General features: G+C 41.1%; 1 protein-coding gene across 10 annotated transcripts in view; it reads left to right on the top strand.

The window, feature by feature from the left end:
- The window catches only part of IQCH (IQ motif containing H), a 210240-nt gene that overhangs the window by 33923 nt on the left and 163397 nt on the right, over nt 1-12920 (top strand). For 7 of the 10 annotated variants that reach the window (XM_077746671.1, XM_077746665.1, XM_077746657.1 and 4 more), the window contains exon 5: nt 872-988. In XM_077746671.1, coding sequence (XP_077602797.1) covers nt 872-988 — 117 coding nt within the window. Of the gene's footprint in view, nt 1-871; nt 989-1315; nt 1568-9745; nt 9783-12920 lie in introns of those variants that run through there. The other 3 variants (XM_077746715.1, XM_077746721.1, XM_077746710.1) reach the window with 3 other exon arrangements.

Here is a 12920-nt window from a genome sequence, read left to right as displayed (position 1 = left end):
GAGGGAGAAGGTGAAGTGAATAGTTCTTCAAGACACCCTCAAGTCTAACTGCTGCATTTTGCAACTAAAAAACAAAAAACCAAAAAAACCCCCCGGGCTTTCAAAGAAGAAAAGTGACTTACCCAAGGTTACATGCAGGCAGTCCAAGGCAAGAGGAGCAAGATTGGAACTTAGGTCTCTGCACACCTACCCCGTGCCCTTTCCCACCACCACGACGCCGTCTTCTCTGGTGGTTTATAGCTAGGCATCGCAGCAGTAACTAATTTGAATTGTTTAAAATGAGGAACACGTGGTTCAAACGGAATGCTTTTTTTTCTAATGAGAGCACACGTGTATCCTATAGATAGCAAAATCTCTGTGAAGGAGTAACTAAATCTGTTGCGGTAAAGTCACCAAGTCCACACTGAGATTTACCTGTAAATGTCCCTTGAGGAAAGTGGCCACATTAACAGACCAAGGGAGCCCTCTACCTGTGTATTTGGAGTATAGATTTCATTGGCAAAAATCCTTGACCTGGAAAGCTAAAAATAAATGGAGAGCACGTATCCTGGTCCTTTGTCCACCTTGATTGGCTTCTAGTATTATTTTTGAGGAAATGAACGGTGTCACATCACTATAGGAGAGAGAGGATACGTGGAGGAAAATCTGCAGAAAGTTCCTCTCCTGTGAATAAAAGAAACCAATTAGCAGCCTAAATAAGAAACCCAAATATATATGTATATATGTTACATATATATATACATATTTTTTGCAGTAAGAATTACATTAAAATAATTCTTTCCAAAGAACTTCATATCCCTTTGAGAATATAAAATGTTAGTAACCATTTTTGTTCATTCAGCATGAAAGTTTCATTGTTTCTTTGTTCCAGCGAAAGATAGGGTTGAATGTAAAAATCATGCACAATCCTGAAAACATCCACCACAGAGGTGCTGTAAATGCGGCCTATGGAATCAGTTTGCCATTTGTTAATCAGAGAAGAGCATGTGTAAGTAACGAGTTGTTTTCATGAGCTCTTAATTTTTTTTAAGAATCAGAAGTTATATATTTTGTAAGATAACAATGTAGATTTAGATCCTTTTGTCCTTCAAATTTGGGGGAAATGAAGTGGAGTGGCTTTCATTTGGTATCTAATTACAAATGATGAAAAATATGTAAGCCTACTTTTAGAAGCTCTCTGTGTAGCTCATTCAAATTTGTCTGTTCTACTTGCTGTTCCTAAATAATCTGGCATCATAATTTTAACAAGGATGAAGTAATGTAAACAACAACCAAAACGAATAGAGGAATTCTAAATATTTTATTTCTTTGATAGCAGGCTCGCGGCTAGAAAAAGCAAAAGCAAACAGCAGTGTATCATCAGCTTCCGTGTGGCATATGATCATACAGTACACAAAATTTAAGAATGTTATTCTAAATCTGAAGCAAAAATGGGTTAATTCTTTATGTCAGCAAAATGATGAGAGGGAGGAATAATCAAATACAGATTGCCATTAAGTGACCCCAGAGTCTGTGCCTCTATTTGCCATTGACCAGCTGCTAAGTGTCCCAAAGCAAGGACTGTACTTTTTTGGGGTTTTCTTAACAGATTTCAAAGTAATGCTTCATTTTCATTGAGAAATCTTTTGATTTGAGATTATTTCTAATCCTGAAAAACAATTACTGAGATGACATCTATAAATTTTTAAGTACACTTTTAACCTCCAAAGCTCTTAAATGCGTGCTTTGGTGAAATCAACACTGAAACCAAGATTAATTTCAGAATTCAATTGTAAAACCATTTCCAACCAGAGGAGTCTCTTAAATTAATCTTCTAAATTTCCTACGCAGACATTTTCATCTGCCTGCTTCATTCATGTAACCCTGAACTGTATTTTTAGTTTCTTTATATGTGCCTTATGTTGTTTCATCAGGTTTGGCTTGAGAGCACTTTATCATAGAAATACTGGTATAGCCTAAGAAATAACCGGAAAGTTCGATATTTTTATTCCTGTTGAAACTTTATTTAAAATGTCACTGTGAATAATGTGAAAAGGTTTTTATCTGCCTCCCATGAGCCCAGAGCCCTTGAAATAAAAATATTATTTCTCTGGCTGCACAGACAGAGGCAGATTTCTCTTTTGTTGTTGTTGGTTTTTCCTTTCCATCTAGAATTAATAATATTGGCTTAGCTGGTGGAGTGCTGAGGCTTCGTAGCCCAAGGCAACCGCCGCATTTCAAGCAAACTTTTTCTGATCTCGAAGTTTAAAAACGCATACCTCTAGATTTAGAGAGGATTGTGCTTTACTTTCATGAATGAGAGTGCAGATTCAGACATAAACAGGAATTCAGAACTATATCCAAAATTTGGGGCAGAACCGTAGTCATTTGTTATATATATTTTTTTCTAATACCCAATAAGATGAGTGCATTGGGGATTGTGCCCAAGTACTTTGGTCACAGAGGGTTTGGGAAAGCGCTTTGCCTAGCACGACAGATAGATCATATACACTCATTTATTGTACTGATGATCCTTTCCTCCCCATTAAACTTGACTCCATAAAAATCTATACCAGCACACTCTAAAATGTGTGTACGTTGTATACATCTTACTCATGCCAACTACTGGCCTTTCAATCAAAAGAGTTGATCCTATCAGTTAATGTTGATGTATGTATATACAGTGGTGCCAGCTGAAAATCAGTATTTTCAGTCTGGATTTACAAAACAGAAACGCTGTGCCAAAAGTCCTGTTAAAGAAATATTCGGGTATTGGTTTTAAACGGTCATGTAGAGCATTTGGGAACAAATACGGTTGTGATTTACCGCTTATAAAAATGTGTTTGAAAGCACGTACCCAAACTGAAGCAATGTGTCTAGTGTTGTGATGTATATTTAATTAGAAAAGCAGCATCAAGGCTAATCCTTTTATAGAACTACTCTAAACACAAAGGGGATTATGATTTGGCTGCCGAGGGCCATGTGTTCCCTTACTTCCTAAGAAACTTGAACAGCTTGTCAAAAGCCTGTAAATAATCTTAGACATTTTTGACAGAACAAATTTGAATATGTAGCTGATTTACATGATCAGTTCCTAGAAACTGATATTTTCTCAATTTTATGGAGAGGTATATCCTTCCTGATCATAAGGGGCTGGTACAAAGATTTTAGTGCATTGAAAACACATATACCCCAGACAGACAGACACACACACACACACACACACCCCACACAACTTCCTTCCAATTTTTATATCCTGTAACTCTCCGTAACATCAATTTACAAAAAAGTAAATTGTAAAAGTAAAAGTAAAAGAAAGTGTAACTCACTAATGATTTTTTCCATATCTTAAATCTGCCAGATTAAGCAATAACAACAACCCTCTGACACGTTTTAGAGTGAAGCCTCACAGGTATGGGGAGACAAGAAGAAATCCCTGGGCTTCATAATTCCTCACCAACATGTAGTCCCACTTAGACTTTCTAAGGCAACACATTCAGAGGCCTACAGAAAATTTGACTTTGATTTATTTCTCTTAACTAAAAGGGGCTTCTTACAAGGCTTGCAACATGTCTCTGTTAGCATGAATTTTAAAAGAACGATTATGAATGCATAACAAAATAGCCAAACAAAACATTGCTTTGTATTGCTGCACAAATAACTCTGATGATAACTGTTATGACCTAGAAAAGAAGCATAAAAACATTTTTCTTGGTGGCAACATGGAAGTCGCTGTAGAATTATACCAGTTCTTTGGTCCCACTTTCCAAATAAATAAATATATAATGCAATGTAAACTTAGAATCTTTTATTTATTCATGAGGTTGAATTTAATACTATTATGATTTCCCGATTTTATGAGTCATCCGTTATGCAGTGCTGTTCACTAACTTAGTTGGGTAGCAACCACACTTCACAAATCATAGTTTCATTCTTTACTGTTTTACTTGGGGTCTACATAGTAATCTCTCTCGCGAAAGTACATTCATTTCAGAAATGATAAAGTAATGGAAAGCGAGGCAATTGTGTTAATGTCAAGTGATTAGAAGAAGCACCGGAAGTGGGGGGAGGGAGCAGAGGTATGGGGGAGGAGAGGGAAGAAGGCCGATTTCAAAACATGATTGTGTTTTAAGCCCATGCATATGGCCACAATTACAGTCACAACATAATTTGGCAATGGTAGCAGAATTAGATTTAAACAAATTGATGTTACACTGCAGTAATTCAGAATGAGCTTGTTGCATTTATAAACCATAACAAGAAGCAGAGTGAATTAATAAACCCTTCTTGTCACTAAAAATAAAAAAGGGAATAATTGCTGAGATGGAGTTAACAGATGACTATAGTCAGCATCCTTTCAGCCTAGATACGGGAAAGTGAAGGTCACCCCCATCTCAGATGACAAAGAGGGAACATTTTGTTGGTAAACAAATTAATCTTTTGAAAGGTCGCCATTTGTTTTAAGTTTTTATCCAGTTCTTGTCATCTGGAATCAGAGATTGACTGTCATTTCACTAGGCAGGGGTGCAGTTGGAGCAGACAAAGCTGCTTCTGTACATATCAGCATTCCTTGACAAAACTCGGTGCCTGATTGTGATGCTATGGGCTGCTGGTTTACAGCTGTCTCCGGACAAGAATGGAGGCCCACCGCTGAATTCCAATAAGATGGGCCTGCATATTCAGCCTGCTGTAAGCTGGCCCTCTGCCCACAAGTAAAATGTATTGTAGTTCAAGCCAGCAATTATCTCTTTTACTTCCTTCTGTGCTGCTTCTGTTCCCTTTTTCCAAAAGCAGATGTGAGTATTCACTCAAGTTCTGCATCTATTCTTCCTCACACCTGCCGGGTCAGAATTTTGACAGAGGTAGAGTTTGAGGGAGCCAGCCGACAACAATCAGATGTAATTTCCTTGAGAGTGGTTTAAAAATAAAATGTTGATTTTTCAGGAAATGTGGAGTCAGCATCTTGGTCCCCCATCCTTTTCCCAGGAGCATTTGGTAAATTAAATTAGTGGAACAAAAGGAACTAGCTTTCAAGGCATTCAGAAATGCCATATCCCATTTATGACACACAGTCATTACCCAAGGACCGTGATGGCACGCACAGCATCCCCACCTCTGTTGTTTAGAGTGAGCTTTCTCTTCAGGTTGCTTAGAGTTCTCAAGAAAACAATGACTTCTCATGTTCCTGCCTCCTGATTCCTAAAACGTATTCCACCAATATGGCGGTGGTGGCCGTGGGTGGAAGGGGTGGTGTATCGCCTTCGCATGTGGCTGCTGTTTAGAATTGTAGTTCCGCCTGGGTTTGGAGCACTGGAATTGTTGAAAGAAGTGATGCGAGAGTTGTCACTGGCTGCTTTCTGGCTCTCACAACAGCCCACGACGGCTCTGGGGTGGGAAGAAACCGTCAGAGGCTATGCTTGCACCAGATAACATTTATCAACAAATCCAGCGGTACTGAGTTCTCCAACTTCTTGAGGGTTTCTTGGGTGTTTCCTGAGTTTCTGTGCTGAGATCCTGCCTGTTATTTCCAGACCAACCCCATGCTGAGCTCCAAGCACTTGCTAGCACTCTGAGCGTAGTGATTCTGGGTCCGACTGCCTGGGGTGAATCTTGCTGGATGCGGGATCTCCCAGAAACAGCCTGCATTGTTTCATGAGTAAAATGTCCATAATAAGAGTATCCCCTAGGATTATACTGAGGTTTAAATGAGAGATTTCAGAGCACTTAGCAAAGGTCTTCGTACAAGTAGGTGCTCTTAAAATGTTAGGACCAGTGACAACTGTGATATTGCATTATGCCATGTTTTCTACTGACATTTAAAACTTACATTCCCAGAGGGGTTGAGAGAGAGAGCCAAAATATTACTGAGACAGCCTCCAAAGATTCTATTTAATATTTCCTATGATGATGGCTTCTTTCCCACGCTGATACCAGGGCAGGGCCCTTGTGGTCTGATCCGCTTGCCTGTTCTTCAGATCTTCCACTGCCCCGAGCAGTGCTTTACACGTAATAGGTGCTCAAGAGAGAGCTGGTCTGTCTCCTCCTTCATCTAGTCTCTGGTTGAAACTAAGTGACTGATGCCAAGTCTAGAAGTGAAGAAGCGATTCTGTCGGCCCCGGTTACCCTGGTTGCAGAAGGCAGCCTCCCACTGGGCCGTCCGATAGAGTTTCCCTGGTGAAAACTGGTGTTTCACCAGGAAAACTTGCTCCTGGACTCCCGCAACAGCCTTGCCTGGAAACTAGCTGTTTCCAGGATCCAGTCACTCCACCTCCTCGTTCTCATTTTCCTGGGTTCTAAAATGGGGAGCTTGGGTTGCGGGCTGTCTGGTATGGTGGGAAGGATTTGGAATCCAGTGGATTGGTTTGGGTCCTATCTGCCATTTTCCAGTTATACAACCCTAGGTCAGCAAATGCACATCTCGGGTTTCCCCTTCCGCAGAGTCAGGACACCCTTAGGCAAGGGTGATCCGGAAACTACAGATAATATAACGTTGCTGGCGCATAATAGGTGCCTAACAAGGTTCCTGCCTATGTGAAAAAAGAACTAAATGTAGAAATCTCATACTTTCTTCCCCTTCTTCATACGTATGCCTCCAGAAAAGGATCTGGTTTGGCTCCTTTCACACTTCAGTATAAATGAGTAATAAAGCTTAATGCTCTCGTTTTCAAACTGTTACAGAGAACCCCAGTGAGTTTTGGGGAGGCTGCAAGCATTCATTCATATTTATTTACTTTTTTTGATAAATCTTTGAACCATTTTAAAGTGCAGTAAAGAACAACACAGACATGCTTAAGTTAGATACCAAATTTTAGTACGTACTAGATACCAGCAATGGGGTAGTTAGCGCTGTTGGGTTAACTCTGAGCGCACTGGCGTGGATCCACATGCATGTCTGAATTTCTTATAAAGATGCCTTTCCCTAGCTAGGGTGTATCTTTGTACTGGTCACATTTTGAAATTTAGGTCTCCTCATATCCACTCCTATAGTAATCATACAAATAAATAAGTGAAGGCTAAATACATGTCAAGGTCTTAAAGAGGTACCTAGTCCTTGCTTACATTCCGCTGGTATTGGTATCATGACACATGTGTGCTACTGTGCATTAAAAGTCAGGAAAGTTCTCTGGAGCTCACGTTTGGCAACACAAGAGTCAATGGTACAATTACAATAACACATGTTGCAGTGTGATTATACAGCATTATAGATCACCTCATTGCTCATTTTGGGTTTGGGTTGGTTCTCAACCTGGTTGGTTCATCTGGCAGTGCGGGGCCGCCATGTTACTTCGCTTACAGCTGTAGATAAAAGGTCAGCAGTAAAGCATCATCTTAAAACTTGGACTCAACCCACAAAACAAAAGTAGATTGCTTTGAAACTAAGTCAATATCCAAAACAAGAGGGTGCTGAGATATCCAAAAAGAAATTAAAAAAAATTTTTTTCAAGTTTATTTATTTTGAGAGAGACAGAGAGAGTGAGTGGAGGAGAAGGAGGGGTAGAGAGAGAGGGAGAGACAGAATCCCAAACAGGCTCCACACTATCAGCACAGTGCCCAATTCAGGGCTAGAACTCACGAACTGTAAGATCATGACCTGAGCTGAAACCAAGCTTAACTGACTGAGCCACCCAGGTACCCCCCAGGAAAGAAATTTAAATTGGATGTGATGAACATCTTAAAATGTTACATGACACGTTTGAAAAGTACTTCTATTATTATTATTAATATTATTATTATTCAATAATAAAAGCACTTATTAACTGTGCCAGACACGGTGCTCAGTGCTTTATGAACACTATCATATTTAACCCTTTTACATATAAAATAGATGCCATTTTTATAACCATTTTACGCATGAGGAAATGGAGTCTAAGATTAAGCTACTCACCTAAGGTTATGAGGTCAGTACGGGAGTTAGGATTCAACTTACTTATGAAATCTACTGGACAGATCTCCCTAAATTAAGTACTCACTAACTGATCCTTAATTACCAAGGAATTCGAACATGCGTTAGATACTGTTGTGATTCTGTTTTGAAACAAAAAATTTCCTACTGTTCTTTAAAGCTTCTGGACCATTTTAGTCGAGGGAGATCCTGAGGTTATAAATACCATTATAAATTTTTAGCTCTTTGAAATTCCTTATCTATTTGCATCAGAATTTTCTCCATCTTGTGCATGCAAGAAAAAATACAGAAATAAATTGTATGCTGAGATGGGTGTAAGACGGTAGTTATTATCTATAACTCTTGATTTCATAATTTACCTTCATCATGAAAACCTCATTGTTTCCAGTGTTGATTTACATATAAATACATATATATACTTGTTTATATATAATTCAACATATAGAATTATACTAAACTCTTATAAAACTTGTATGTACTTACCTATCAGAATTCTATTTAAGGTTGCATTTGAAAAATAGGTTCTACTCCTGAAGATAAATGTGAAAATCTTTGGCATGGAGTATTACTTCTCCCAGGGGTTTTTGTTTTTTAACAAGAGTAAATCCTCTATTTAATTAAACCAAAGGAGTGAGACTCTATTAAGGGATTTCAAGCATGAGTGGACAGGCAGAAGGGGGATTTGGGGATGCAGGAAGAGAGTCTCTCAACTGCCCTGGAATCATCCCAGGTCAGCAGCCACCTGCTAACCAGCTGACCTTGCCCCCTGATGTGATCCACTGCCTTTGCACTTTGTGACTTGGGCTTTGGACTTGAGTTCTGGTAACTAGGAGGCTGGGTTTCTGACCTCATGATTCCACTTTGAAGAGTCAAACATTACACAGATGGTAGACCCTGAGTCAGCTCTCTGGTAAGTTTAAGGTACCAGGGGTCCATGGATTGAACTGTAGTTCAGTACACTTGGTTTCCAGTGTATATTATTTTATGCATTTAAAAAACATTATTCTGCTCCTGGGTGGCTCAGTCAGTTAAGCGTCCGACTTCGGCTCAGGTCATGATCTCACAGTTCGTGGGCTCGGACCCTGTGTCAGGCTCTGTGCTGATGGCTCGGAGCCTGGAGCCTGCCTTGGGCTCTGTGTCTCCTTCTCTCTCTGCCCCTCCCCTGCTCCCACTCTGTCTGTCTCTCAAAAATAAATATTAAAAAAATTTTTTAAACGTTATTCTGCGTAAGGTCTGTAGGACCAAAAGGGTCCATGACCCCCCCCAAATTAGAACTTCCTGTGATAAATTTCCTTTTCTTTTATAAAATATCCAGTGTGGGGCAAAGTATGTATCCAAACAGAGAAGCATCCTAAAAACTCTGAATTCTTTATGGATAAAAGGCCCACTTCTCTTAGTTAATGGTACAAGAAACCTAACAAAAAGTGAATAGATCTGCAGGTTTTCATAAGAATTGCATCCTCATGAGTGAAAATATAGAACTTCCTGCTCTCATCTAACTACTGTGGCTTTTCCATTGCAAGCAGGAAAATGGAACCGCTCTGCAAGTAATACTTGCATTATTATAGTAAGCATTCTGTTTAGAATGAAGCAAAGGAAAAATACTATAGCAAGTGGCACAGTAGCATTAGCCACAAGAGAAATGGGCCTAATAGAATTGTTTTTATCATGGCCCAGGTTAATTATCCACCGAGAGGTACTTGCGATGAATAAATACAATTGCTGTGTTCTCCAATATTCTAACCCATTGTACCTTAAACTGTACTTGAATTCAAGTATACATTCTGAGCCTTTTAAAACCTCGTTGGTAGAACAGAAGTAAGTACCCATAGACTGGAGTAATTCACCCTATACTTTCTTTAGAAGCATCGCCTCTGAAGCAGAGTGTGTAATGGAAGCCCAGAAGATATTTGGAGGAAATCCTTCTCATTAGGCCGTAAAGTTGGGACAATATGCCACCAAAATACCCAATTTGGATAGTCTTTTGATTTCCATCCCTATCCGCAATGATAGCCTGAATAAATCTGCTTATGGTTGGCAACTGTGAGGTCTGGAAGCAGCCATGAGCTCTTCAGTGGAAAGAACCATATACCAAGAGGAGACTCAGAAGACATGGGTACTAATTGGGCCCATGCCTCTGCTATACGTACCATGCTATCAAGGGAATACCACTTAGTCTCTAAGGACTGAGATTCCCCATCTGTATCCTGACAAGACTAATTGACTTTAAAAAAAAAAATTTTTTTTTAATGTTTTATTTATTCTTGAGAGAGAGAGAATGACAGAGCATGAGCAGGGGAGGAGCAGAGAGAGAGGAAGACACAGAATCTGAAGCAGGCTCCAGGCTCCAACCTGTCAGCATAGAGACAGATGCGGGGCTTGAACCCACAAACTGTTGAGATCATGACCTGAGCTGAAGTCAGGCACTCAAATGACCAAGACACCCAGGCAACCCCAAATTGACTCTTTTGAGTCATCATTGGGGCCACAGTACTGATTCTGTGTCTCCCAGATTAATGAATGCTACATTGACGCCTTGGAAAATTGCAAATCTCTCGGGGGAGATTCGTAGTGATGGGTGTAACCACTGGGGGGAGGCCTGCATCAAAACAGGCCTGGGGAGGAGCTGGTGGGCGTGGCTGAGAGAAGAGGGGCAAGCATCTGAAGCACTGGAAGAAGCCTTGGAGCAAAGGCAGAGGTGGGAAAGAATGAATAATAGAGGGTGGCCTGAAGCTTTGCCTAATCATCTTGAATTTTTATAAAGGGAAAAAAAACAAAAGATGTGGTTGGATGGGTAAGACCAATTGATGGTTGGCCTTGAGTGGGCTAATGAAATCTAATTGTGTGATCTCAGCCGAGATCGTAAAAAGAAGGGCTGAAGGCAGACAGTTCCTGAAATTAGATTACTCCTCCAGATGCTCTACCCGAATGGCAGCTTTAGAATTCTCCTGAACAATCTCTCTCCCTGGATGTCCTCATTGGTTATTAAACCTTATTTCCTCTCCTTTGGGCTATAAAGATTTCTTGAACAGCGTTATCTGGCATTGTCTCTTGAACTTATCCCGTGTTCATGAAATAGCCTATTTAGAATTCCACAGGCAGCCTTCCCCCTGACCATTTACATACAACTCTACCCCTGCCATATGAGGGGCCACTCAGAGCTGCCAATCTAGCTGGATGGCTGGACTTTCTGTCCAGATGCTGAATACTTCCCCACTGCTACCTAGGACTCTACTGTTAACCTATCCCTAATTCCCACATCTCACGTCTGCCCCCAGTGTTAGTCCAAAGCAGGATATGAGGCGAGATTTGTGGAGACAGGAGAGCCAGTTGGAGCACAGGGNCCCCGTTCCTCGTTGCCAATTACCAACCTCAGCACAGGACAGTGTGAGGCTTCCCCAATTTCAGCCGCTTACCATCTCTCTGTGGTCCCAACTGCTCATGTAAAGAAATGGCTCAGGATGACTATCTTCATCCAAGTGTTTTCTAAAATACACATATGTGGGGTGCCTGGGTGACTCAATTGGTTAAGTGTCCAACTTCAGCTCAGGTCATGATCTCACGGTTGTGGGTTCGAGCCCCGCGTCGGGCTCTGTGCTGATCGCTAGCCCAGAGCCTGGAGCCTGCTTCAGATATTGTATCTCCCTCCCTCTCTGACCCTCCCCTGCTCACGCTGTCTCTCTCTCTCAGAAATAAATAAAAAACATTTAAAAAAATTTAAAATACATGTGTTTCCAAACTTATCTGCTTATGCTAAACAAGAAAAAAAAAAGAAAGGAAAAGGAGGGTTCATGGGGTAGGCTTTCTTCTTCCTTTTTCACTCTTTTGCAAAAAGTAAAAACCTTAAGAAAATGTCCAAAGTGTTCTTACTTAGAACAGGAGTCACAAAAGTAAGTCCGCTGAGACCGGGCTTGTGAAAATAGACTGCACTGACTGGGTGTAGAGCTAAGTGCTCATTACTGGAGGGCTGAGCTTCAGAGACTGGCCCTCTCTGGAGGAGGCAGCCACCTCAGCCCTAGCCCTGTGGCTGGGTTTTTGAGAGAAGCTAGAAATGCATGTTTGCATTTTTGGTGAAACCCCTGGATGTGTACATTCTTACCCAGATCATTTCAAAAACCCTGTGTAGCTCAAAGAAACTAGCCTCAAGGCTGGCTACACCTGTGTTGCAGGTCGGCAATTCGCAGCTTTGAGAGCCCTGGAGGGCTATTAATTTGGTGCAACCCAGGGTATGACCCGGCCCTCAACTGGACAGGATTAGAGATTCCGTTTTGTCAGAGTTGGACCAATCTCTTGGGGACAGCTGAACTCATGAGAGACCGACATATAGCTGGAGTGCCACTTGATTTATTCTAAGGAGAGCTATAATGGTCAGACGAGCCTGGGTGTTCAGGTCAGCCTGATCTGGTGAGGACATTGTATCCTTCTTAGAAAGCTATAACGGAAGGCGCAGTGAGAAGGCTGCCTAGTAGACAGAGGAACTGACTGAGGGTAATTAGTTGGATGATCATCATGGTGAGCGGCATCACACATTTATAGTCTGATGCATCCATCTGTAAAGCTACTCCTGCCAAAGGAATATGAATCAGTCCCTGTGGAGTGCTTTATGGATGCTGAGAAATTCGGACTCTCTGATTTAACTTTTCATAATGGATAGCTGCTTTCTGCTTGGAGTGGACTATGTGAAGCCCGCTGTACCGCACTGAGCTTCTCACATCCATGCCCACGTGGATCCCAGCAGAGAGAGTGCTATTTCTCCCATCTTACTGATAAAGAAACTGAGGCTCAGAGAAATTAAGTTACTTGCTCCAATCATGCAGTTAGTAAGTGGTTCAGCCCGGATTCAAACCCAGGCCTATCTGTTATGAGAGCCTCTGTTCTTGACCCCTGCCTTCCCTTTTACTAATTTCCTACTGTAACAAGCCAGTAGCCTTCAGTTGGTATCTAGCTTCTCCCGTGACACTAGTTATACTACATTCCTATCGGGGGTCTGGGTCTTTTAAAGCAACTTACGCATGGAGCTGACCACATTGATCATGTA

This window comes from Crocuta crocuta, unplaced genomic scaffold (assembly GCF_008692635.1).
Source record: "Crocuta crocuta isolate KB4526 unplaced genomic scaffold, BGI_CrCroc_1.0 scaffold130, whole genome shotgun sequence".
Classification (NCBI taxonomy): Eukaryota; Metazoa; Chordata; class Mammalia; order Carnivora; family Hyaenidae; genus Crocuta; species Crocuta crocuta.
This window is presented reverse-complemented; position numbering and strand designations above follow the sequence as displayed.